The sequence below is a fragment of the Coturnix japonica genome, chromosome 27, assembly GCF_001577835.2.
Source record: "Coturnix japonica isolate 7356 chromosome 27, Coturnix japonica 2.1, whole genome shotgun sequence".
In the NCBI taxonomy this organism is placed as follows: domain Eukaryota; kingdom Metazoa; phylum Chordata; class Aves; order Galliformes; family Phasianidae; genus Coturnix; species Coturnix japonica.
This window is the reverse complement of record NC_029542.1, coordinates 3726420-3747950: the sequence shown is the minus strand read 5'-3', so window position 1 is coordinate 3747950 and position 21531 is coordinate 3726420. Positions and strand designations below refer to the sequence as shown.

The following is a 21531-nucleotide window of genomic DNA, read 5'->3' as shown; positions in this document are numbered from 1 at the left end:
TACAGGTGCTGTTTCATAGGGGGTATAGCTCAGTGGTAGAGCATTTGACTGCAGATCAAGAGGTCCCTGGTTCAACTCCAGGTGCCCCCTTTGGATTGGATGTTTTTTGTTCTTTCCAAAGGTAAATATGAAGGGCACAACCCTCACTTTTAGGTCGTGTGTTCTTCTCCTTTGCTTGCAGGCCTGGTCAGTCAAAATCCCTGTTCAAGATGCTGAACATTCATCCAAAGAATTATGACCAGATCTCCTTGATGTGTTTTTAATGCTCCTTGTCTGCTTGTTTATCCATGGGGGTATAGCTCAGTGGTAGAGCATTTGACTGCAGATCAAGAGGTCCCTGGTTCAACTCCAGGTGCCCCCTCTTTTCCTTCTATTCCATCCTTTTCTTCTCAAATCCTTCCCAGGCAGGAACCATATTTTTCAGAGCTCTCCCACATCACTTTTACCAAACTAATACCAAGAAAAACAACCACCTTTCCAGGTTTCCTCTGCTTCTCCTGAGCAACACATCTGCGCCGTGGTGCTATTTGTGTGTACTAGAGGTGACTCAGGTCCAGTTTTTCCTGCCTGAGCAGCTGTTAATTGAAGTAATGAAGCCGCATACTCTGTGTATGCTTTGTGCCCCCACGGGATTCGAACCCGTGACCTCGGCATCCGCAGGCGGACGCTCTGCCATTAAGCCACGCCCTCCCACAGTCTTATAATGCAGTGCCGGAAGTGACGTATATAACACGCGACGCGTAGAGCCGCATGTTGATGACGTAACACAGGCCCGGTAGTCGGTAGTGAAGCAGCGGGACCGAGCCGCCATGGGGGGAGGTGACTTGGTGAGTTGGGCCTGGAATGAAGGGGGGGGGGGCAGGCCGTGGGGCTCCCGGTGACAGCAACGGGTCTGGGGCTGTTGGTTCGAGCTGTTCGAGCAGGGCCGGGCCTAGTGTTGAGGCTCTGAACGAGTAGGCCTTGCCTGAGGCCTTGCCCGAGGCCTGTAGGTAACGGGCTTTATCTGTTGTTATTTGTAGAACCTGAAGAAGAGCTGGCACCCCCAGACCCTGCGCAATGTGGAGAAGGTGTGGAAAGCTGAACAGAAATATGAGGCCGAGAGGAAGAAGATCGAGGAGCTGCAGAGGGAGCTACAGGAGGAAAGGGCCAGGGAGGAGATGCAGAGATACGCTGAGGATATGGGCACTGTCAGGTCAGTGGGGCCAAGGCATGAGCTAAGTGTTAAGAGGGTCCATGTGCTCATATCTCTTTTCTAAGAGAGATTTACACACTGAATTTATAGTTTTTGTGATGTTAGAAGCTTTCTGCTTACTTGATAAGCTTTAAACTGTTGCTTTATAGCTCTGTGATGGAAAATATGATGGCTTGTTTGTAATAGGAAAAGAGAAGAAAAGTTGGAGTGGATGTACCAAGGCCCTGGTGGCATGGTGAACAGGGAGGAGTATCTCATGGGTCGCCCCGTGGACAAATACGTCTTTGAGAAGACAGAAGACAAAGATGCTGGATGCTCCAGTGAGACAGGGCTGCTCCCAGGCTCCATTTTTGCCAAGTCAGGTGCCAATTCTGTCCTGGATATGGCAAATAAAATCCGGGAGGATCCGCTTTTCATGATAAGGTACTGAACGTGGAGCTGAATCAGTCAATGCATCAGTAGTGGCAGCTTGATGAGAGCTGTTTTATTTGTGTGAAGTCGGCATTTAAATGCAAAGGTTGTTTTTCTTTATTGGCTCATACATGCAAACTTAGGTTGCCTTTTTGTGTGTGTGTGAATGCATCTGGTTGGCAGCATCATAGCCAGATAGATGTTAATAGGACAAACATTTGGCTTAAGTTCCTAGTTACATTCTTTAGTGGAGAGGAAAAAGACCATCTTTGTCTGAGTTGGACTTGTGTTGCTGAATGAACAAAACCTGGCTGTTAAAGCTTGCTTTTGTTTTGTACCCTTTGTGAAAATGATCTTCAAAGTTGCTCAAAAATACTAATACTTGTATTTAATCTGCTTTAGAAAGAGAGAGGAGGAGAAGAAGAGGGAAGTTCTGAATAATCCTGTAAAAATGAAGAAAATCAAAGAGTTGGTAGGTGATTCCATTATGCTCTTTAGGTTGCTGGAGTTCCTTTTGTCCCAGGAGAACTCTGTTATTTTGCCCTTGCTTTATGATACTGACTTCCCTGCTCATAAATTGGTGTCTTGCTTTATAGCTACAAAACAGCTTAGATAAGAAAGAGAAAAAGAAGAAGAAAGAGAAGAAGAGGAAGCACAAGAAGCATCGACGTCGCAGTTCTAGCAGTGAAAGTACCAGCAGTGATGAGGAGCGAAGCAAAGCCAGGTATGTTTTATCTGCCTGCAAAATATGGGGTTAGTGAAGTTCATCTGCCTCAAAAATACTGTTCTATTTTCTCTTTAGGTCTCAGAAGAAGACAAACAGTTCCTCCTGGAAACCCATTCCTTCCAAATTGCCAGGATATGGCTTACAGGTAGGAATGTCTGTTTTGCGTGTCTCTTACAGTAGCAAACTGCTTAGGTAGTGATGCTTCGACAGGACATCTCTCCTTTTGGATTTCAGGTTAGAGACTCTGACAAGAACCACAGATCTCGGAGTTCTCCAGCTCCTGGTCAGGGCAGAACCCCCCACAGACACCGGGAACGTTCCAGGTCCAGAAGCACATCCCATTCTCCACAGAGATGCAGTGGCAAGAAGAGCACAGAGCAATCTGGATGCAGGGGGTCGAGATCTCCTTCCAGACACAGTAAACAGTGAGTGTGGCTAAGCTGGATAATATGAACCAAAAGATGCAGGAAGGGGGTGGTGTTCAGGGATCAAAATCCCTGCTAAAAAATCCAGGTAAAATATAGGGATGTGATGATGTAATCTCCTAAAAAGAGAGTGTGTTTGGGTTGCAGGCATAGCAGTCGAGAGGAGAAAGGGAAAACTAGAAGTCCTTCCCCCAAAAAGAGCTATCGGCGACAGCACGTTCCAGGTTACACAAGGTAAGCAACATCTTCTCTGCCCCGATGGCTGTGAAACAGCTGGATATCAACTGTGAACCCAGTCCTATTCTGTTGTCTAGAACAGACTGTATCAGACATCCAGAAAGGCAAATGCTGTTCTGAAGTGCTTGGTTTGATCTTCACTCAAGCCTAGTTGTTAGCTAACTTCTTCAGCCACCCAAACCTATTAGAATGGAAGCAATAGAAGCAATTCTCTGCTTGTCTCGCAGTGAGGTGAAATCAGGCTTTGTTTGATGGGTTAATTAAAAGCCTTCTGTCTAATTGCCATCAGGAAACTTTGATTTTGACAGTATCATCACTCAATCAAGAAAGAAAAGTTGAAAAGAGGAGAACAAGCTCTTGCTAAGGGTTGTTTCGACTTGTACTAAAGAGCTTTGTTGGTTGGGTACCAAAGGAAAAGTGACACCCCCAACTTTTAAGGATTGTAAATGGTCTTGGAGGTAGGAAAGGAAGAGCTGGGTTGGATCTGGTTTACAGCAGTGCTGTTTTCTGTGCAAATAGAAAGATCTCAGCGGAGGAACTGGAGCGAAAACGCCAAGAGATGATGGAAAATGCCAAGTGGAGGGAAGAGGAAAGGGTGAATAACCTCAGGAAGCACCGAAAGGAGGAGGAACGGGAGAGAGAACTGGAGAAACTCGACTCCAGAGATATGAAGTTCTTGCAGTGAGTGTCTTTGTGGTGGTCGTTGCTTCGTTCCTAGGAAGAGAAGCCACAGCTTCTCAGGGGTGTCTGATGGCACCAGCATTAGAGGTGAAAATACAGTTCTGAGCACCGACCTTAAATACAGGATTGAATCTGTTAGAAGCCAAGCTAAAAGCCATTGGGTTCTTTTAGCACAGGCTTTGCTATGACATCATTTGCTGCTATCTGATTTAGAATCCCATAGTTAATTGATAACGAACTGTGCTGGAAATGTGGGGTAAGAGATTGAATTCTTCTCTATTTCTTCCTGCAGTAACTTTAAACTGGAGAGTGCTTCTAGTTCTACATTAGAAGATCGAGTCAAGCGCAACATCCACTCCCTACAGAGAACTCCAGCTGCCTTGGAAAAGAACTTCATGCAGAGATGAAGTTTGTTCTTCCTTTACTCCTGTGCTAATCGGACACTTGTTCCCCAAGGTCAGAAGCCTCCAGCCCACACTCAGTGCTCTCTCCAGGAATCCAAAGAGCTGCTGAATGAACACAGTGTGTCCTGAACTTCTGGAGCTGTAAATATGTTTGTGATGAGGGTGAGCCCTCAGCCAGACAACTAGCGGAGCCCTCGTATCCTACAGCACGTCGTCACATCTCTTCCTCTCCTCTCCGCCTTGATTCCTATTGGGTTTTATATATCATTACTATTAGATGATGCCGGGTGGTGACTGGCTTTTTGCATTGTGTAGGTGAGAGCAGAAGGGCTTATTTTTGTTAGTGCTTAGAAAGGAGAGAGCAGAACAAACTCTGGATGTGATGAAGCTGTTTGATGGACTGATGGCCATCCTGCCACCCAGCTGCTGTGGGGTTGGAGGGTGAGCTCAGGCTGTAGGATACCTGTAGCTGTTATTTCAATGCTCTTTGACCCAAATTGGGGCAGTTTAACATGAAAACGAATTGGGTACAGCAGGACTTGATGCAGCAAATATCACTCTGGGATTTTTCTAATGGAAGTCATGTGTATATGTATGTACAGCAGTGAAGATCGTTTTGACTTTTCTTTTTTTAAAAAGGAGAAATTTTACGATTCTTTAATGTTTTTTTATGGCTTTATTGGGGCCTGAGGGTGTTGGACTCGTTGCCAATGGGGTTGACTGAGTCTCAGTGCTCGGAGCTTGTTGCTGCGGTCCCTTTAAGAGGCGGCAGTGACGCGCTCAGCGCTCCATTCATAATTCCAGCCGCCTCGACGCTTATTGGCTCGTTCAGAAAGGGGCGTGGCCTGGGCGGCTACGTCACACCGGGAGGGCGAGACCATTTCGGGGCAGAGGGGGAGGAAGGTGCCTTTGTTTCCCCATTCTCTCTTATTTGGCCCGTCGTTCCAGCCGGTTCCGCTCGGGATTTGGGGTCTGTTGTGATACTATGTTCTCCTCCTCACTCTGAGGTAGAGCAAACCGCTGCTTGACGCCTCGGTGTCACGCTTTATCCCCCGTCTCCCCCCCCGTGGGACGCGATGATGGTACATCCCCGCTCCCTCCTCCTCCGCCCTCCGCCATCTTGGCACCTCCTCAGAGCGGCCCCGGGTCGCTCGGCCGGCGGTGGAGCGAAGCGCCGCAGGGGCGGGGAAAGGGGGGAGGGAGGGAGGGAGGCGGGGACGGGACGGAACCAGGTGGGAACGGAGGGACCGAACCGGTCCAAAGGGGGTGATAGAAGCGGTCGGAACCGCTGCGAGCCGGGCTGTGCCATGAGGAGGAGCTGGTAGGGGGGGAGCTGAGGGGCCGATAGGAGGCCGCCATGGCCTCGAATTGTGCTGGGGGAGCTGCGGCTGGAGGAGGCGGAGGAACGACGTTGGGTTCGGTTCTGAGCGCCAGTAAAACCAAAACCAAGAAGAAACATTTCGTGTGTCAGAAGGTGAAACTGTTCCGGGCCTCCGACCCGCTGCTCAGCGTCCTCATGTGGGGGGCCAACCATACGGTGAGCAGCGATCGGATCCCTCCCCTCCCCCCTATATCCCTCCATGTCCCTCCATCCCTCCCCTTGGGCAGAGCCTTCATCCCAGCACATCATCCCACTGCCTTCATCCCACCGCCTTCATCCCAGCGCCCTGCCTGCTATAAGGCCTCGAAGGGGGAACCCCCTTCAGCCCCCTCCCTCGCTGCCCCTTCCCTCCCACCCCCATCCCATCCCACCGCAGCCTTTCCCCAGGGCTCTGCCCCCCCAACATCCCTCTGCCCGCTTTCCCCGATGCCATTTGGGATAATGGCACTTCCATAGGATGCTGTGGTCCAGGCTTGCTTAGCTGGGGGCAGCCCCATAGGATACCCCTTAAACCCTATCACCAACCTCTAGTCTTATGTCCCAGGGTCGTATCTCAGTGATTGGGCTGGTGATGGGCCCTGGGGGCAGCGTTGTGTCCCACAGCTCCATCCCGCAGCACTGGGCCCATTTTACCCAACCTTGATGTGCTTTGATTCCCATCTTTGCTGGCGTTACCACATCTGTGTGTTCCTGAGTTTCCCCCCTGAAGCCCCAGGATGGAGCAGGGAGCTGGGAATGGCTCAGCACTGCAGCCCAGCTCCATTGGAGCTTCCTAAAACCACCCTTCTCCCTTCCTTTGGAACCCTCTCTTTCCTCCCTGGCATAGGCTGGAAGGGAGCACTGCGTTCCCTTGGATGTGGGTAACAGATGATGTTCAGGTGGTTAAACTTAAGCAACCTCAATCCCTTCCTCAATTAACACACCTTCAGGCTCAAAGGCATTCGCTTGTGCTTTGGCTTGGAGGGTGTTTCCTGGATCCCTTTGGTTCTCTGGGTTGAGCTTTTGCAGGAATAAACAACGCTTTGGGGAAAAATCAGGTTATATTCCTTATAACCTTATATCTGTATACCTTATATTCTTATAACCTTATCCCTATATGCCTGATGATGGAGTTGAATCTTCTGAATGTAGTTCAGCACTGTTGTCTCTCCGAGCCAAAAGATGTTCCCAATCCTTGCTGCTCCTCACCCGGGAAGCAGGGCAATGAGTTGAAGCAGGCTTTGATCAGCGATGCCCTTAGGAAGCATTGAAGCTGTTGGGGCTTTTCTCTTTCATTTGTGGCCTCTTAAGGCTGCTGGCTGCCAGCTCACCTTCATCTACGGCTGGCGGGGCAGCCTGGAGTCTTTTTTAGGCTCTGGATCAGGGCCTGTAACTTTGGGAGCGCTCGGCATTGAAATATTCCTGCAAGCTGATAGTTCTCCTGGCTATCTGCGTCCACGGTGTCGGGTGCACGTTGGGAAGGAGCTGCTGCCAGAAACCAGGACCGTATCCCAAGGAGCTGGAAAAGGGTGGAGAACATCTCAGCTGTGACCTCCTCCCCCCTCTATCCTCGGTGCAGGGATTCCCCAGCTCCCATTCCTGCAGCTCGGTTTGCAGTGGGGTTGGAGCTGGGCAGGCTGTGAGCCAAACTATTTGTGTTTGCTCAACACAACGAGCAGCTGCTCATCCCTCTCTGCTCCCGAGAGATGCTGCTGGGTGCCCTGCTCATATAGAAGGTGGATTTGCTTTACGTTCTCCAAGCAAAATGACTCCGGGCAGCTGATGGGTGTTTCTATGAGATCCATTGAACCTTAGCAGGAATCTGTTAGGGTTTGTTTCACGTTTGGTTTCTGGTGCACAGCATTCCAAAGAGAAGCAGACATTGAAGCCATCAGAAACGCCGCTGGTCGAGATGAACTTTTATCGTGGATAAATCCCAACATACAACCAACCATTCGATGCAATCCACCATCTCTGCAGACTGAAAGAAATTCCCCCGGGTCCATTAAGCAGAGTCTGGCAGCAGCTCAGCCCTGCCTTGTGTTTAAACAAGCTTGCAAGCAGCTGGTGCGTGTACAGGCAGCGATGGTCTGGAGAGGATCAGAGCGATGCTGTTAGTGCAGAGCTTATGGAACCCCCATTCTGAGTGTTTCTATGTGAGCTGTGAGCTGGCTCTGTGCTGTCCCAGAGCTCAGAGCACCACATGGGTGAGGCTGTGGCTGCTGAAATACGGCTGGACGTGGGTGGTATCACTCCCAACAGCCAAACCAGGAGTCAGAAAGCCATGTATGGGGGAGAGGAGCTGGGGGAACTCATGTGGATAGGAGGAAATAGAGTCATAGGGGTTCACCTTTGGGTTTGCAGTGCTTTCTGTGAGCTCTTAACCTGCAATGTAAAACTCAGCAGCCTCCTGGGGAAGCTTTGCTGTGTCTGCTGTTGTCATGGTGCTGGGGGAGGCGGTGCAGCTCCGTGGTGTGATGCTCCACATGGAGCTCTCTGATGGCAGAGGGAAGGTTGGGTGGTGCTGGGATGGGAGCAGCCATCTCGGAAAGCACCGGGGTGAAGGCAGCGCTGTTGTGTGATGCTCAGGAAACCATGGAAATGGTTGTAAGGCACCGACTGGGTGATGTGCTGGGATGGAGAGGGCTGCTGGTCCCACTGTGCTGGGGATGGCCTTAAATAATGCCATCCTGCTTAAGAAGGGCAGATTTCTATTGGCACTGTAGGTCTGCCCTGTGGGCTCTGGTTGCTGCTGCAGCTCTTGCTGCTCTCCCAGGACCTGCAGGAGTGATGCCAGGCAGCACAACGTGAAGCTCGTTAGTATTCAAGGCAAAGAGCAGCATTGGGATTTGCAGCACGCTTCTCCCTTCTCCGCAGCGTTGGTTTTTGGTGTTGCCATGTTAACTCGAACCCGGAGCAGCATCTGCCACGTATCAAATGCTGAATTGCTGTAAATCAGGTGCTGGAGAAGAGGAAGCTGTGTGTGTGTGTTTGGCCTTTCTGTCTGCCCTGGCTCTAATTGACCTCTGGAGAGCACAGCATATGGCAGCACTGGTGATGAGCACCAGTGTTAACCATGGATCCTGCTGGCTCTAAGCTTCTACACCCCAGGGCCTTCTATTAAAGCCCAACTCCAGGCTCCTTGTGGGGATGGGGGATGTGTTGTCCCCCCCTGTACCCTCACTGTACTGTCCTGCAGGCTCCAACATGCTTTGAAGAGGTGTTTGCTCTCAATCGGGGCTGCTTTTCATTGTCTTAATGCATGCTGGTGTCCCTGGAGCACCCATAGAAGCTGCAAGATTCACCCATGGCCCAGCATTGCATGGAGGTTCTGTTAGCTCCCATACTGATTAATCCCACTCTGGTTCATGGAAAATAGCATTTTTTCCCCCTAACTCTCCTGTGCTGCAGAGTTTTGCTGCTTTGCTCTGTGTTAAAGTGATTATTGCTGTATGTCTGTTCCCTTCTGCCCTGGAGTACTGCAAACTTCCACCATACAGAACACTCTGAGATGAAGGGCTGGATGGCATCAAGAGGAGCAAAGTGATTTTATTGTAAAGAACCCCTGAGAGCAGATAGGTTAGTAAAGAAATTTCATGCTCCCATCAGTTTACTGATGCTAATTGGTGTCACAATGCTCTCCTTAGTGGTACTTCCAGCTCTGTGCTGGGGAATGGAAGGCTCCTGGTGTCCTGAGGCTCCTTTGTAAGCAGCCTGCATAGAGGTGATGCTGATGGGGAACTGGCTGCTGCTGTCTTCTTCAAACAAAGAACCTGACCTGAGCTCTCTGCCCATCCTGAGGGCAGCACCGGTTCCAAAGGGGACTTTAAGAGCTCCAGGTGTGTCTATGGGACACAGGCAGTGCTGGGCACCTCTCTGCAGGGCACCTTGCTGCGACCTTGCCTCCTGTAGCATAAATACACACAGACACACTCTGCTATTTATAATCTCCCTCTGCACGCCTCTCCCTGGGGAGAAGGTGAAAGAGCCAACAACGTGTGCTTGGTGTTGGTTGTGCTGCTCTCAGCAGCTGCTCAGACTCCACCAGGAGATGAACCCTATGGAGCTCTATGGGAAAGCAACTCCTTGCAGCACCAACCCCTTCCTACCCCTATCTCCTCCAGCTCAGGAATCCCAAAGCATCCCCTGTATGCAGCTGGAAGGGGGGAGAGGCTTCAGCAAGGGGGATTTCTTTGGTTGTTTTACATTGGGAAGCATGAGAGCATCTTTAAAAGGAGACGAGGCAGCCTGGCACTATTTCTGCCTGTCAGGAAGCACGCAACAGGTCCAACATTTGCTTTGAGGTTTCTGCTTTGGCAGAAATGAGGACATGAGGAGACGTCGTGACATCTCACTTTGCTACCATCTCTGTCTGCATTTCTGGCAGGGAGAGGAAAAATCTCCGAGCTGCTGTTCCCTCTCTGTCTCAGCACCCTTCCTCCACACTGGAAGGAGCTGATAACAGCTTGTTTGTGCCTTCCCAGCATTTGAAAAGAGAGCTGAGAGTGTGCAGAGCTGTGCTGCCGGGCTTCCCCTGCTGTCAGACAGCAGTAATGGTGCAGAATGAGCTGTTTTCTCTTGCCCCCTTCACCTGGCAGCAGGAGCTCAGTGTGGGGCTGGGGGCTCTCCCCATCACTCCCATTGCAGCTCCACGCAGCACTGAGCCTGTTGTGCAGAGCCAGGTTCCAGCTTTCCTACTTCATTCTGCAAGCAATGGGAAGCCTGTGGCGTTATTCACTGGTGAGGCATTTCCATGCACCCCAAAGCACTTTGTGGAGGTGCTTGATGCTCCTTAGTGCTGCTGCTGGGCAGGGCTGTGCTGTGAGCAGAGCAGGGGCTGCTTTACTTTCCGCTTTATCTGTTGTGTGGGATGGCTGTGTCTGAAAATAGTCATCTTTTCTCCTTGCCGTGTGTGTGTGTGTCTCTTTCTACCCAGTCTGACGTTTGTGAAATCTGCTCTGTTTTCCCATTGGTAACGATGGGGACAGGATGTGATGAACACCCACCTGTGGAAGGCTCAGCTTGCGTACCAGACAGCTCACCGTGCATCTGCAGAGCCACGACATCCCCAGCACCTGCACAGAGCAGCATGTCATGCATCGTGGTTCCCTTATGCCTTCTTGCACCTTCCTGCTGGAGACGTGGCAGCACCTTTGGGTGCATAAGAGTGCAATAGGAGGAAACCTGAAGCAGAACCAAAGCAGAACCTGCTTCCTTGGGTTTATCATTTGGGCCCCATCCCCTGGAGGCAGGAAAATGCCACGTGTGTGCTGTGGGAGTGCCTTGAGCTGCCTGGGTTTGGGTGCTGGGGCACAATGCAAGCCTTGCTCCCAGCCAAGCCAAGCTGCTGGCATGGTTGGCTGCATTCCCAGGCTGGATGTGGCTCTGAGCAGCCTGGTCTGGTGGTTGGCGACCCTGCATATAGCAGGGGGTTGGAACTGGATGGTTATTGGTGGTCCTTTGCAACCCAGGCCATTCTTATGATCCCTCCAGTGTTACCTGCTTGGTGTGATAGTGATCTGCTCTGTACATCCTGGCTGTGCTGTGTGGCTGGGGCAGCCCAGGCACGCGTTCCTTACTGCAGCTGCTTCCACTGCTGCAGTGTGAGCTGATCTATACATCAGCAGCTGAACCAACATTCATTCTCCTGCTTTCACTGTGTTCCTGCGGCCGCCACGCGTGACTGAGGAGCAAAAACAACCTCGTGGAGTGACTCACCCCTTTGGGAAGGTGGGATAAGAGCAGCAGGAGACGGCAAACAGAGGAGCAGTGTCTGCAGGGGAGCTGTGCTGTGCTGTGCTCTGCTCCCCCATCTGTGCTGGCTGATGCTGGGCAGCTGAGAGGTTGGCTGACGAGGTGATTTTATAACAAACCTATAGGTGAAGCAATAACAGCTTTTGTGTCCATTCTGGGTGATGAGATGGAAGAGCTGGGGGTACCACCGTGTGCTGGGCTGAATGAGCTGCTTCTATGGCTTAAAGCCACAGCATTCACCAGGTTCCTTCAATACTGCAAGGTGTTCTAAAAGCCTGTTGGGTTATATTGCTTCCAAAACAGCTTCTGGGGCACTCAGAATCTCCGTGAACCCATTGGTGGTAAATGCAGGACAGCAGAGTTTGGGTTTTGTGTCTCAATTTCCTTTTTTCTTGCAGATCAATGAACTCAGCAACGTTCCTGTCCCTGTCATGTTGATGCCTGATGATTTTAAAGCCTACAGTAAGATCAAGGTGGACAATCATCTGTTCAACAAGTGAGTGCCTCACAACTTACCCTTAACTCTGCTTCTGTGGGTTGTAGGCATCCAAAGAAGCAAGCAGTGCTAATGAGGGTGAACGCTTAGAAAGCTGTGCTGGGGGATCCCTGCAGTGTTAGCAGTGAGGTTTGGGAAGGACCTGTTTGATTTCATAAGCTGATCACTGACAGGAATCTTTCTTCTGCTTTTCTATAGGGAAAACTTACCAAGTCGCTTTAAATTTAAGGAGTACTGTCCTCTGGTGTTCCGAAACCTCCGGGAAAGGTTTGGGATCGATGACCAGGACTACCAGGTACCCTTTTTTTTCCTCTCCTTGCTGTCCCAACTCATTTCTCTGTGATGAAATAACCAACCTGGGGGAGAAACTGCAATGCAGGTGGTTTTTTATGGTTTATAAGGGCTTGTGGTCATGGTGTGTATGGGTTTCCCATTGTTATGAGGGCTCCCAGCAGTGGGATGGATCTCTCCGGGCCAAGCAGTGGGCAATTGCAGGGTGAAAAGGTGAGAGCTCAGTCTGGGCATGGAATAGGAGGCAGCAGATGGCTGTAGGCAGGCAGGGACTGGGGGATAACAGTGATCTGGTTCTGCATAGCACAAAGTGCAGTGCCTGCATCCTTTCTTCCACCCCTTCTTCCCAGACCGAGGGGATGAAGGATTGCTTCTCCCACCTCGAGCAGAGCAGTGTGGCTGTTGGAAGCTCCTAGCTAGAGCAGGAAGCAGAACACATTCATTGAGCTGAATTCAGGTGGGTAAAACACGATGGCTGGAGCGGGAGCCGAGCCAGGATGCTAAACATAACACCCAGCACTGGAGGAGGAGGTGGGAATGACAGGAAGGGAATTAAGTAAACCTGAGGGCTGCGAGTTTGGTAATGTCCATATGTGGTCGCAATTTCTGCTTCCCATCTCCACTCCATGAAATGCTCTGTGGTTTTGAGGTGAGGGCTGATTAAACCTTGCAGCACGGACCCGTTTGCAAACGTCAGCGAGCAGTGAGGTTTCTTTTTGTTTGCTTTTATTTTCCTGATGGTTTCTAAAGCCGTTGGCAGGAGCAGAGTTGTTCCCCTGCTTCATTAAAGTTTTAAAGGCTTTAAATGCTTCCTTCTGAAAGGAAAGCTCTCTTGCTTGCAGCATTGCCTGGTAAATCCCTCTTTGCAGCAGGCTCTGCTTGCCTGCATGTGTCTGCAGCAGAGCAGGCTCCCTCTGGTGTCCACTCGTTATAGAGCCCAAGGGTGGGAGGAATGGAGCCACAAACAGCTATAAAACACATCACAGAGTGCACTGCCCGGCCCTGGCATCCTGCTATGGGCATCCACTTTGAGCTGGAGATCACTGTTAGATGTCAGTGCCGTTGTGTTCCAGAGCTCAGCTCTCTCCCCATCTGCTTGCAACCAGGAAATGGTTCGAGCCTGTAGTGGTGGGTGACAAAATGGCTTCTGAATGGGTGCAGGTGATGGAGGTGCTGCAGTTGGGGAGCTTTGGATTTGAAGGTATGATGAGAAGCTGCAGTGTTTTGTTGCTAAAGTTGGAGATGGGGATATAAAGGTGGATGCTGCCGAGCTGTTTGTGGCTGCAGTCCTTCTCATCTGATTGGGCCGAGGGTGGGTTTTGCTTTCAGGATGACCTGTAAAGAATTGCTGAACATGGAAAACGTTGCTGTTTTCATTCATTTTTTTCCAGTTTTATTTAACCCTTGGTGTTATCCATGGGATCTGCTGACAGAGCCAGGCTGTGGAGGTGCTCCCAGCTGCTTTCTGAGACCAAGGAGGTGGCAGCTCCTGCCTCTCCTCCACACAATTTTCTTCTTTCCTTCAGAACTCGGTGACACGAAGTGCCCCAGTGAACAGCGACAGCCAGGGCCGATGTGGGGCCCGGTTCCTGACCACCTACGACAGGAGGTTTGTCATTAAGGCTGTGTCGAGTGAGGACGTAGCAGAGATGCACAACATCTTAAAGAAGTACCACCAGGTATGGTGAGTCTGCAGCCCTGCAGGGGAAGTGGCACATGCTTTGGGAGCATCTTGTGAGTCCTTCACCGCTCACCCTGTCCCTTACAGCAATGAATTATGGATTGCTGTTACCTGAGACCTGTGAACACGATGCTAATTCAATGCTTTGAATTAGACTTAGTGAAGGGACCAGGGGGAGGACGGAGCTCCGTGCAGCAAGGAAGAGGAGGCAGATGACACAGCTGGAAGTGTTCTGCTGTTGTGTGTGTTATCTTCCAGTCCATCTGCACTCCCATGTAACCAAAGAGGTGATGTTAGATGCTGCCAGCAGCAGACTCGCACTGCTGTGACCAGGTGGTGGGAGTGCACACTTGGCCTATTCCAGCAGGCTGGGCTTGCACACAGTGAGATGCTCTATCTTAGCTGAGGGCTGTAAACATCTTAAAGTGCCCCAGCTGGCTATTCTTGAGATGCTAAGAGCCATTTGCAAGCCTCCTTTCCTTTCTCATTGGTGTTAGATGGCTGGAACTGGAAGCTTCCCTATCAGCTTCTTACTGAGCTTGTGTCCCATCAGCAATGGGTGTTGTGTGACAGTGCTGTCTTTTCTCTGCCCTTCCCTTCCTGCTTCCCTGCAGTTCATAGTGGAGTGCCATGGGAACACCCTTCTGCCCCAGTTCCTTGGCATGTACCGGCTCACCGTGGATGGAGTGGAAACCTACATGGTGGTTACCAGAAACGTCTTCAGCCACAGGCTGACAGTGCACCGAAAATACGACCTGAAGGTGAGGGTGGGAGCAGGGAGCCCAGCAGGGTGAGGGGTGGTCTCTGTAACCTCTGCATGAGAGGGTCCTGGCCTTTGCTTTTTGTGCAGGGGTTGGGTTTTGGGGGCTTTGTGTGGGACTTAGGATTCAAATGTCATTCTGTTCCCCTATCCCAAGGGGAATGCATTGCACCAGGGAGGTCTGGAACTGTCTTAGGCATTAATTAAATGGTTTCAATCAGTTCCTTGGGAATGCAGCAACGTTCTCTTCCTTCTTTTTCTAGGGCTCAACAGTGTCCAGGGAAGCAAGCGATAAGGAGAAGGTACAGACCATCCCTTCCTCCTGCTGTTGGTGGGATCCAGCTGACCTCCCTCTTCCAAATGGGTTCTGAGCAGGGGAAACAAAGCAGGCCTTGCGTGGTACATTGCTCCCATCCCACCCGCCGGGCTGCTCCCTGTAATGAACAGGGAGAGGTGGTGCTTTATTACAGTGAGAGGGGGAACCTCTGGGGCCACAATTCCACACGTAGCAAAGCCCACATTTGTGCAACACACCCCCCCCATTGTATCAAACTGAGTCAGGTCAGCAGTTTGCTTTTGCAACAGCTGCTTCTATAAACCAGACCGACTCCTCTCGGATTCTTGGCACGTCTCAGCCTGTTTGTAAATCAGGCTTCTGTTGCCATGAGGGGAACTTACAACTGGAGAGTTCTGACCCTGTTAAACCTCAGCTTTGACGTTGTCATGCAAAGTCCTGTTGAATTGGTACCTTTCTGCACGTGAGCTTTGCAGGTTTGAGGCTCCGGAGTCAAGTCTGCTGCAGCTCAACTAAAATTAATCCCTGGCGTGAGCAAAGGAAGTTCCATTTGCTCCAAGAGCTTTGGCATTGAGGCCCGGCTTCGTGGTGCCCAAACGTCCCTGGCTCGTTGCCTGTTTAGTCTCCAGCTTTTTCTGCGTATGCAGTTTGTCTCAGACCATTCATATGAGATCTATATAAAGCCACCATGCTCATATGTCATTCTAAGGACAATATAATTGAGCTCCCAGTCGCGCTGAGGGGTTTGTGTGTTCTCTCATATCCCTGAGAAATCCTCAGCTCCTCCAAACAGCAGTTTTAAGTTCTTTTTACTTCGAGTCTTTTGGGATAGAAGAGTTTTGTTTCCAGTTCCCCAGACCCCAGGCAGAGACCAACAGGATGCATTTCTATTCTTGGAGCTGGTTGGGCCGGAGCCCAGCTGCCAAGCATTCAGTCTGCAGCACTTCTTTCCCCAGCAGTCCTTAAAGTTGTGCTGTTCTCAGGGTATGAAGGGAAGCACAGAGTTATACAGACTCATTGACAAACATTGTGCTCTGCCTGCTGCCTTTTCCTAATTAGTGGCTGGGATGAGGCCTTATGAACAGATGCTGCCCCATGCTGAGCTATGGGTGTGTTGCTGAAGGATCATTGTGCGCTGTGGCCTCGAAGGGGTCCAGGTTTGGGAATCTGACACAGGATTTTTGTTCCAGGCCAAGGACCTGCCAACATTCAAGGACAACGACTTCTTGAATGAGGGACAGAAGCTGCACGTTGGGGAAGAGAGCAAAAAGAACTTCCTGGAGAAGCTGAAGCGGGACGTGGAGGTAGGGAATGCTAGGATTATACCCATGGCTGAGGGCACAGCTTGGAGCTCCCACATAGGTTCTGTGGGGACTAATATGGTTTTAAATGCTGCGTTCCCTTAGGGGGATACCAGGAGAATGGGGCAGGATTTGTGATCTCACATTACTCACACTCATTTCTTTCTCCCAGTTCTTAGCTCAGCTGAAGATTATGGACTATAGCCTGCTGGTTGGGATCCACGATGTTGACCGAGCAGAGCAGGAAGAGATGGAAGTGGAGGATCGGGCAGAGGATGAGGAGTGTGAGAATGATGGTCTTGGAGGCAACCCCATCTCCTCGTATGGAACCCCCCCAGACAGCCCTGGCAATCTCCTCAATTACCCTCGTTTCTTTGGGCCCGGAGAGTTTGATCCTTCTGTTGATGTCTACGCCATGAAAAGCCACGACAGTGAGTATTGTGGGGTGTTGCCTTGAAGGTGTGGAGGGCGGAGGAGGCATCCTGTGGTCTGTGTGAGCTAAAGGGAATGGAGGACTGTCCATAGAGAGAGAGAAACTCTCCCGAGTCTCTCTCCTGTGCTGTCCCTGCCTGCAAGTGGTGTGAGTTTGAATGTTGGAAGCGATGCTTGAGGAGCAGCACAGTGTTCACATTGCGTGTGTGGGTCTCTGGTGTGCAGTTTCCACTTATTCTTCTCTGCTATTCCAGAGCTTCCCCCCTGCCTCGCTTTCTCTGCTGTTTGCATCAAAGCAGATCTGCTGTTTCTCAAGGGAGGGGGATGTAACTGGGCTTTGCCGACAGCTCAGGGTGTGCTAGCAACTCTCTTGCCTTGCTAGGTGCCCCCAAGAAGGAAGTGTACTTCATGGCCATTATAGACATTCTTACGCCATACGATGCAAAGAAGAAAGCTGCACATGCTGCCAAAACAGTGAAACATGGGGTAAGCAGCCTGATCCCTGCAGGGAGGGTGGGCTTTGGGGCTTCTGCTTTGCCTGCATGCCTGTGTGTGTGTGCGTGGTGCTTCCTGATGTGCCAGTCTGGATGTTGTCCGGTGTTGCCACGTCCAAGAGCAGCCCTTCCCTCACTCATCCGAGTTCCCTGCATGGCAGCAGCAGCCTGGTGGGGCAGGAATGCTTTGGATGCAGGCAGACACGGTGCCCTGCTCCCTTCCTCTGAGCTCTGACTCAGTAGTTTGCAGGAGAACACAGCTGGAGCTCAAACCATTTTCCTTGGGGACCTTCCAGCTTTCTCCAGCTGTTGTCTTTTCCTAGTAAGCAGATTCTGTTGTGGGTCTCTCCCTGCAGAGCCAGGCAGTGCTCCCTGCTGTGTCCTCCCTGCTGTGCCCCGCTGTCAGCTCTGCATGCAGGGTGGCTGTTGTGACTCCTCTCTCCTGTCTGCCTTGCAGGCTGGAGCTGAGATCTCCACCGTGAACCCGGAGCAGTACTCCAAACGCTTCAATGAATTTATGTCCAATATCCTGACATAGTCATCTTCAGCCTTCGGAGGAACATGAAGAGAAGAGGGGCTACTTCCCAGCGGAGAACGCAGCCTGTGACACTAAAACAGACTCTGTAGCAGCATGTGGGGTGTGAGTGAGTGAGTGAGTGAGTGAGTGAGCAAGAGCGAGTGTGTGGCACTGCGTGACTTCAGAGAAAACAGCATTTTTGGTGCACCCTCCAACAACCCACATCAACCAGGTGGGAGAAAAAGAAAGGGGAGGGTATAAGGGAGGGGGTGGGAGGGGGGTGTGTTTTGTTACAGAAGTGCCCAGACATCAATTTGAGGGCTTTTTAAAACAAGAAAAGTGCATTGTTTGCAGCACTGCTCTTCCTGATGGTGATTCCTCCTGTCTGACTAAGGGACTCCCAGGGATGGGATGTGAGATAAGGGGGGGAAGAGGGGTTACTTGAGCTTACCTTCATTGGAGTTAAGCAGTGCCTGATGCCACAAACTGCTTTTTCTTTTTTAAATTAATTAGTTAATTAATTATCATCAAATTGTCTTTACAAGAAAGACCCGCAAGCCCTTTCACTTCCCTCGTGCTAAGAATTGGAAGGAAAATCAATTGCCATCTGAAGGATGGAAGATGTTACAGTGATAAGGAGGAGTCGCTGGACTTTGGGTGAATTCAGACTGGGACACTTGATATCTTTTGGGGTAATTTAAGTAACAAAAACATTGTGGGGTTTTCTTTATGGGGGGGGGGTTGTTGTTTTCTTTTGTATCTGCACTCGATTTACAAGAAAGATTTGAGGGGAAATGAACATCTACCAAAGATGATCACAAACAGGGAGGTGTTTGTTTGCTCCCGGAGCCTGACAAAGCAACGTGAGGAGCAGCATCAGATGGTGGTGATGTGCTCGGACCCGGCGTGCTGTGCATTGGGCAGCTGTGAGGATGTTAAAGGACAAAGCAGCAAAGCTCTGCGTCCCTGTTACATGTGGGATAACAACTGACTACGTGGAACCTTTCCCCTTTGCACAGCAGTTGGGAGTCGCTGTGTCTCTTTGGTTTGTAGCTTCGTTGTCTGCAGTTCAGTGTTAAATCCGGCTAACGTTGTGTCTTCCTCATCCACTCGGTCTGCAGCGGACGTGCTTGGATTCTCTTCCTGATGGAGGATTGTGGATTTTCTGCCTTTGTTTTTTGCCATGGTGATGTGAGCTGTGGCCGTTTGCTCCTCTCTGAGCAGTATGGAAGGATGGCAACACTCAGCGCTTGCACCAGACCCCCCCATTCACCCCCTATTGGAGCTGATTGATGTGACTGAACATCATCCCCCCCCACCTTTGGCTGTGAGGCTTCTGTGGGCTCCATTCTCAGCACTGTACAACACTGATGGATTTTGGGGTTCCTTCCTTCATTTCCTTTCTCAGCAGGATTCAGCATCTTGACCGAAACTCGCCATCTCAACGCGTTTTGCTTATCTGCCTTGAACTGTTTTCACATATGCCTTTGTTTCGGGATGAAGCTCTTTGGGGGATGTCTGCCCCGTGCTGTAACACCCTGCAGGGCTCACTCCTTTTTTGGGGTGGGGGGGATCTCTGGTGCTCATTGCATCCCAGCTGTGTTCCCAAGGGCTCCTGGCTCTGCTGTGGGATATGGGCAGCGTGGCTGCCACCACTCTCAGCTTAAAAGGGGACAGAAGGGCCTCGAGCTTCAGCCCATAGAGGCGCATTGTAAATAGGGCACTCACAGCATCAGAAACGACCATATGGGGGGGGTCACAGAGGGACCCTATCACAGAGGGACCCTATCACAGAGGGACCCTATCACAGAGGGATAGGGGCCTTTGTGGTCATTTGTGGGTGGTTCTCTATGAGGTGGGGCAGCTTCAGAATGAGTACAGCTGAGAGAACACTTGAAATAGGGGGGAAGATGGGAGGGCACGGCCGTGCTGTGGGCATTGTGCTGTGGTTGCTGTGCTCTTTGAAAGGAAGAAAATAAGCACTTAAACGTTTACTACCCGTTAGGAATTAAAAACACAACCCATCGCTTTTTATTCTTGCCAGTTTTAAAGAGTCTCCATTGGAGCTGCAGCTTTTGGGCCCCAAGAGCTTTTGCTGCTCTGCTGGGCAGCGAGGAGCTCCTTTAAACCGATAAGTCTTTAAATCACGTAATTTATAAAGTAATAATATAAAAGAAGAGGAAATGGGGGAGGGAAGAAGGGGGGGAGGAGGGAGGGGAGTCAACGAGCTGCAGGCACTGAGCTGTGTTATCTGCTCACACTAGGACTGAACTGGAGGGTTGTGGCTTCAGCATCTCCCCAGCTCTGCCCCTGGTTGAGTCGCTGTGTGTATTGCAGTAAGGAAATGCCATTTTCTCCCTTAATGCTGTGTTGCCCAGGTATCGTAACTTCGTTTCACGTGAGCGTTTTGTATATTGTTTACATTTGGGGGTGGGTGGGAGGGAGGGGGGGGAGCATTGTGTTAAAAGATGCTCATTTTCATTTCAAGACAGTATTTTTCTTACCAGAACAAGAGGGTGAAGCTGCAAATATTTGCTTTTTAAAAGGGATTTCGGGGGCTTTTTTTTGTTGTTGGTTCTTTTTTTTGGTTTGAAATCTTCTTTTTTTAGGTCGTTCTTTTCTTTTTTAACTCGAGTATTTAAGAAAAAAACCCAGCCCGTCCCCCAATTCTGGTTTTACAGCTGCTCGTGCTCGTTTGTTGTCTGTTGCTGGTGTGAGTTTAGTTGTAGTGTGCTGGATGTAGGTAGCTGTGTCTGTAGATGTGCCCCACAGAGTGCAGGGTGGGATGAGGTTGGGGGGGGGGTCCCTGTGCTCCTGCCTGTCCCAAGGTGGGCTCTGATGTGTCCATATGTGAGCACTGAAATGTGCTTTGAGTTGCCTAAAGGAAGAGAATTCGTGGGGTAAAAGGGAGAGGGGAGAAGGGAGAGAGCAGCAGTGTGTTGTCTCATTGGTGCAATATAAAATGCTCCAGAATAGGATGGGTCACCCTAAAGTGGCAGCTGTGTGTCCTTAGGGGGGGGTCTGCCTGCTCTCTGGTCTCAGAGTGACCCAGTGTTCATTATAAAGGCCACGATGGTGAAGTGGAACCCTTGGGGTGGTTCTATTCCTCCATACACACCCCCCCCCCACCTTCCCTGGATTGCCCTGACCAGCAGGAGCACTGAAGCACTGAGTTGTACTTTCTGAGCTGGGAGAAGACTCCATGCATCCCTGCAGGGCACTGCACAGCCCCAGGTGTGAGCTCTGACCGCACTTTGGTGGCTTCAGGCTGTGTTCAATAGGGATTGTCTTCACCTCAGAGCAGCTGCCTCCGTCCTGTGACTGCTATGCAGTCTTTACAGAGGCCTCCCTTCGAGCTGCAGAGCTTTGTGTCCCACCTCGAGGTGGAATAAACCCCTCAGCAGCCATGCAAGCAATCTGAGCTGGATCACTGTTACAACAGCATCTCCCCCCCCTTTCCAAACACCGTTTCAGGTTCATTATCACCTCTCCCTCCTCTCCGCCATCTCTTATCAGTCACTACTGATTCTCCTTGCTCTTTTTTCCTGTGGAACAGCAATGGCAAAGCACAGAGAAACCAACTCCTGCTGCTGGTGGGTTTTAGTTTCCATCGCTGCTCCCCTCATTCAGTGGATCAAGTTGTTTAACATCAGGGCGGGGGGGGCTGAGGAGGGGCAGGTCTAATCAGTGCAACCAAAAACCAATGTGAATAAATTAAGATACAACCAAACTAATGCTAATAATTAATAACGCATTCTAGGTTTCGGTTTGTTGTTCTTTTTTCTCCCCCCCACCCCAACAGCTGTTTTTTTTTTAAATAGGAATTTTCAAGTCCTCTCTGTGCTTGTCCGTTTGCTAGGAGCAGTTTGAGACACTGTTACTGTTTTGAAATGCATGCATGTTACCAGATGAGTCTCCAAAAGCAAGAGAAAAAAATAAAACAAACTTTGTGTACAAAACGGGTTCCTCTTTGCTGTCCTCTATGGAGCCTCCTGAGCTGGTGCTGCTTGGGGTCACTATGGATTTAACACAGCTCTGGTTCTGCCATGCAATGTAAATAAGAACCACTCCGA

The 21531-nt window shown here is 50.5% G+C and overlaps 2 protein-coding genes and 2 non-coding genes across 5 annotated transcripts; all 4 read left to right on the top strand.

Annotated features, from left to right (window-relative positions):
• The first annotated feature begins 18 nt into the window (after positions 1–18).
• On the top strand, positions 19–90 carry TRNAC-GCA. Its single transcript has one exon. It is a non-coding gene; the product is annotated as a tRNA-Cys (tRNA).
• CWC25 (CWC25 spliceosome associated protein homolog) lies at positions 47–4733 on the top strand. Its single transcript, XM_015885725.2, has 10 exons — positions 47–827; positions 1020–1192; positions 1379–1615; positions 2006–2075; positions 2200–2327; positions 2406–2475; positions 2565–2755; positions 2903–2989; positions 3512–3673; positions 3966–4733. The coding sequence occupies exons 1-10, from the start codon at positions 810–812 to the stop codon at positions 4078–4080; spliced, it is 1251 nt and encodes a 416-aa protein (XP_015741211.1). The 5' UTR covers positions 47–809; the 3' UTR covers positions 4081–4733.
• Positions 290–361, top strand: TRNAC-GCA. Its single transcript has one exon. It is a non-coding gene; the product is annotated as a tRNA-Cys (tRNA).
• Positions 4734–5279: 546 nt separating the features above from the next.
• On the top strand, positions 5280–21417 carry PIP4K2B (phosphatidylinositol-5-phosphate 4-kinase type 2 beta). 2 transcript variants are annotated; one of them, XM_015885722.2, is made up of 10 exons: positions 5282–5614; positions 11590–11687; positions 11886–11982; positions 13505–13657; positions 14274–14420; positions 14683–14721; positions 15905–16018; positions 16188–16446; positions 16830–16933; positions 17399–21417. In XM_015885722.2, exons 1-10 carry the CDS (start codon positions 5435–5437, stop codon positions 17477–17479), a joined length of 1272 nt encoding a protein of 423 aa, XP_015741208.1. In that variant the 5' UTR covers positions 5282–5434; the 3' UTR covers positions 17480–21417. The 2 variants fall into 2 exon arrangements, with proteins under 2 accessions (XP_015741210.1, XP_015741208.1); XM_015885724.2 differs by lacking the exon at positions 16830–16933 and having other exon boundaries at positions 5280–5614.
• Positions 21418–21531: the final 114 nt, after the last annotated feature.

Bases quoted from the DNA above. Each gene is read 5' to 3' on its own strand.
- CWC25 (XM_015885725.2), top strand. The intron at 2,328-2,405 runs GTATGTTTTATC...TTTTCTCTTTAG, and splicing joins GAGGAGCGAAGCAAAGCCAG to GTCTCAGAAGAAGACAAACA. The intron at 3,674-3,965 runs GTGAGTGTCTTT...TTCTTCCTGCAG, and splicing joins AGAGATATGAAGTTCTTGCA to TAACTTTAAACTGGAGAGTG.
- PIP4K2B (XM_015885722.2), top strand. From the start codon at position 5,435: ATGGCCTCGAATTGTGCTGGGGGAGCTGCGGCTGGAGGAGGCGGAGGA. The intron at 11,688-11,885 runs GTGAGTGCCTCA...GCTTTTCTATAG, and splicing joins GACAATCATCTGTTCAACAA to GGAAAACTTACCAAGTCGCT. The intron at 16,019-16,187 runs GTAGGGAATGCT...TCTTTCTCCCAG, and splicing joins AGCTGAAGCGGGACGTGGAG to TTCTTAGCTCAGCTGAAGAT.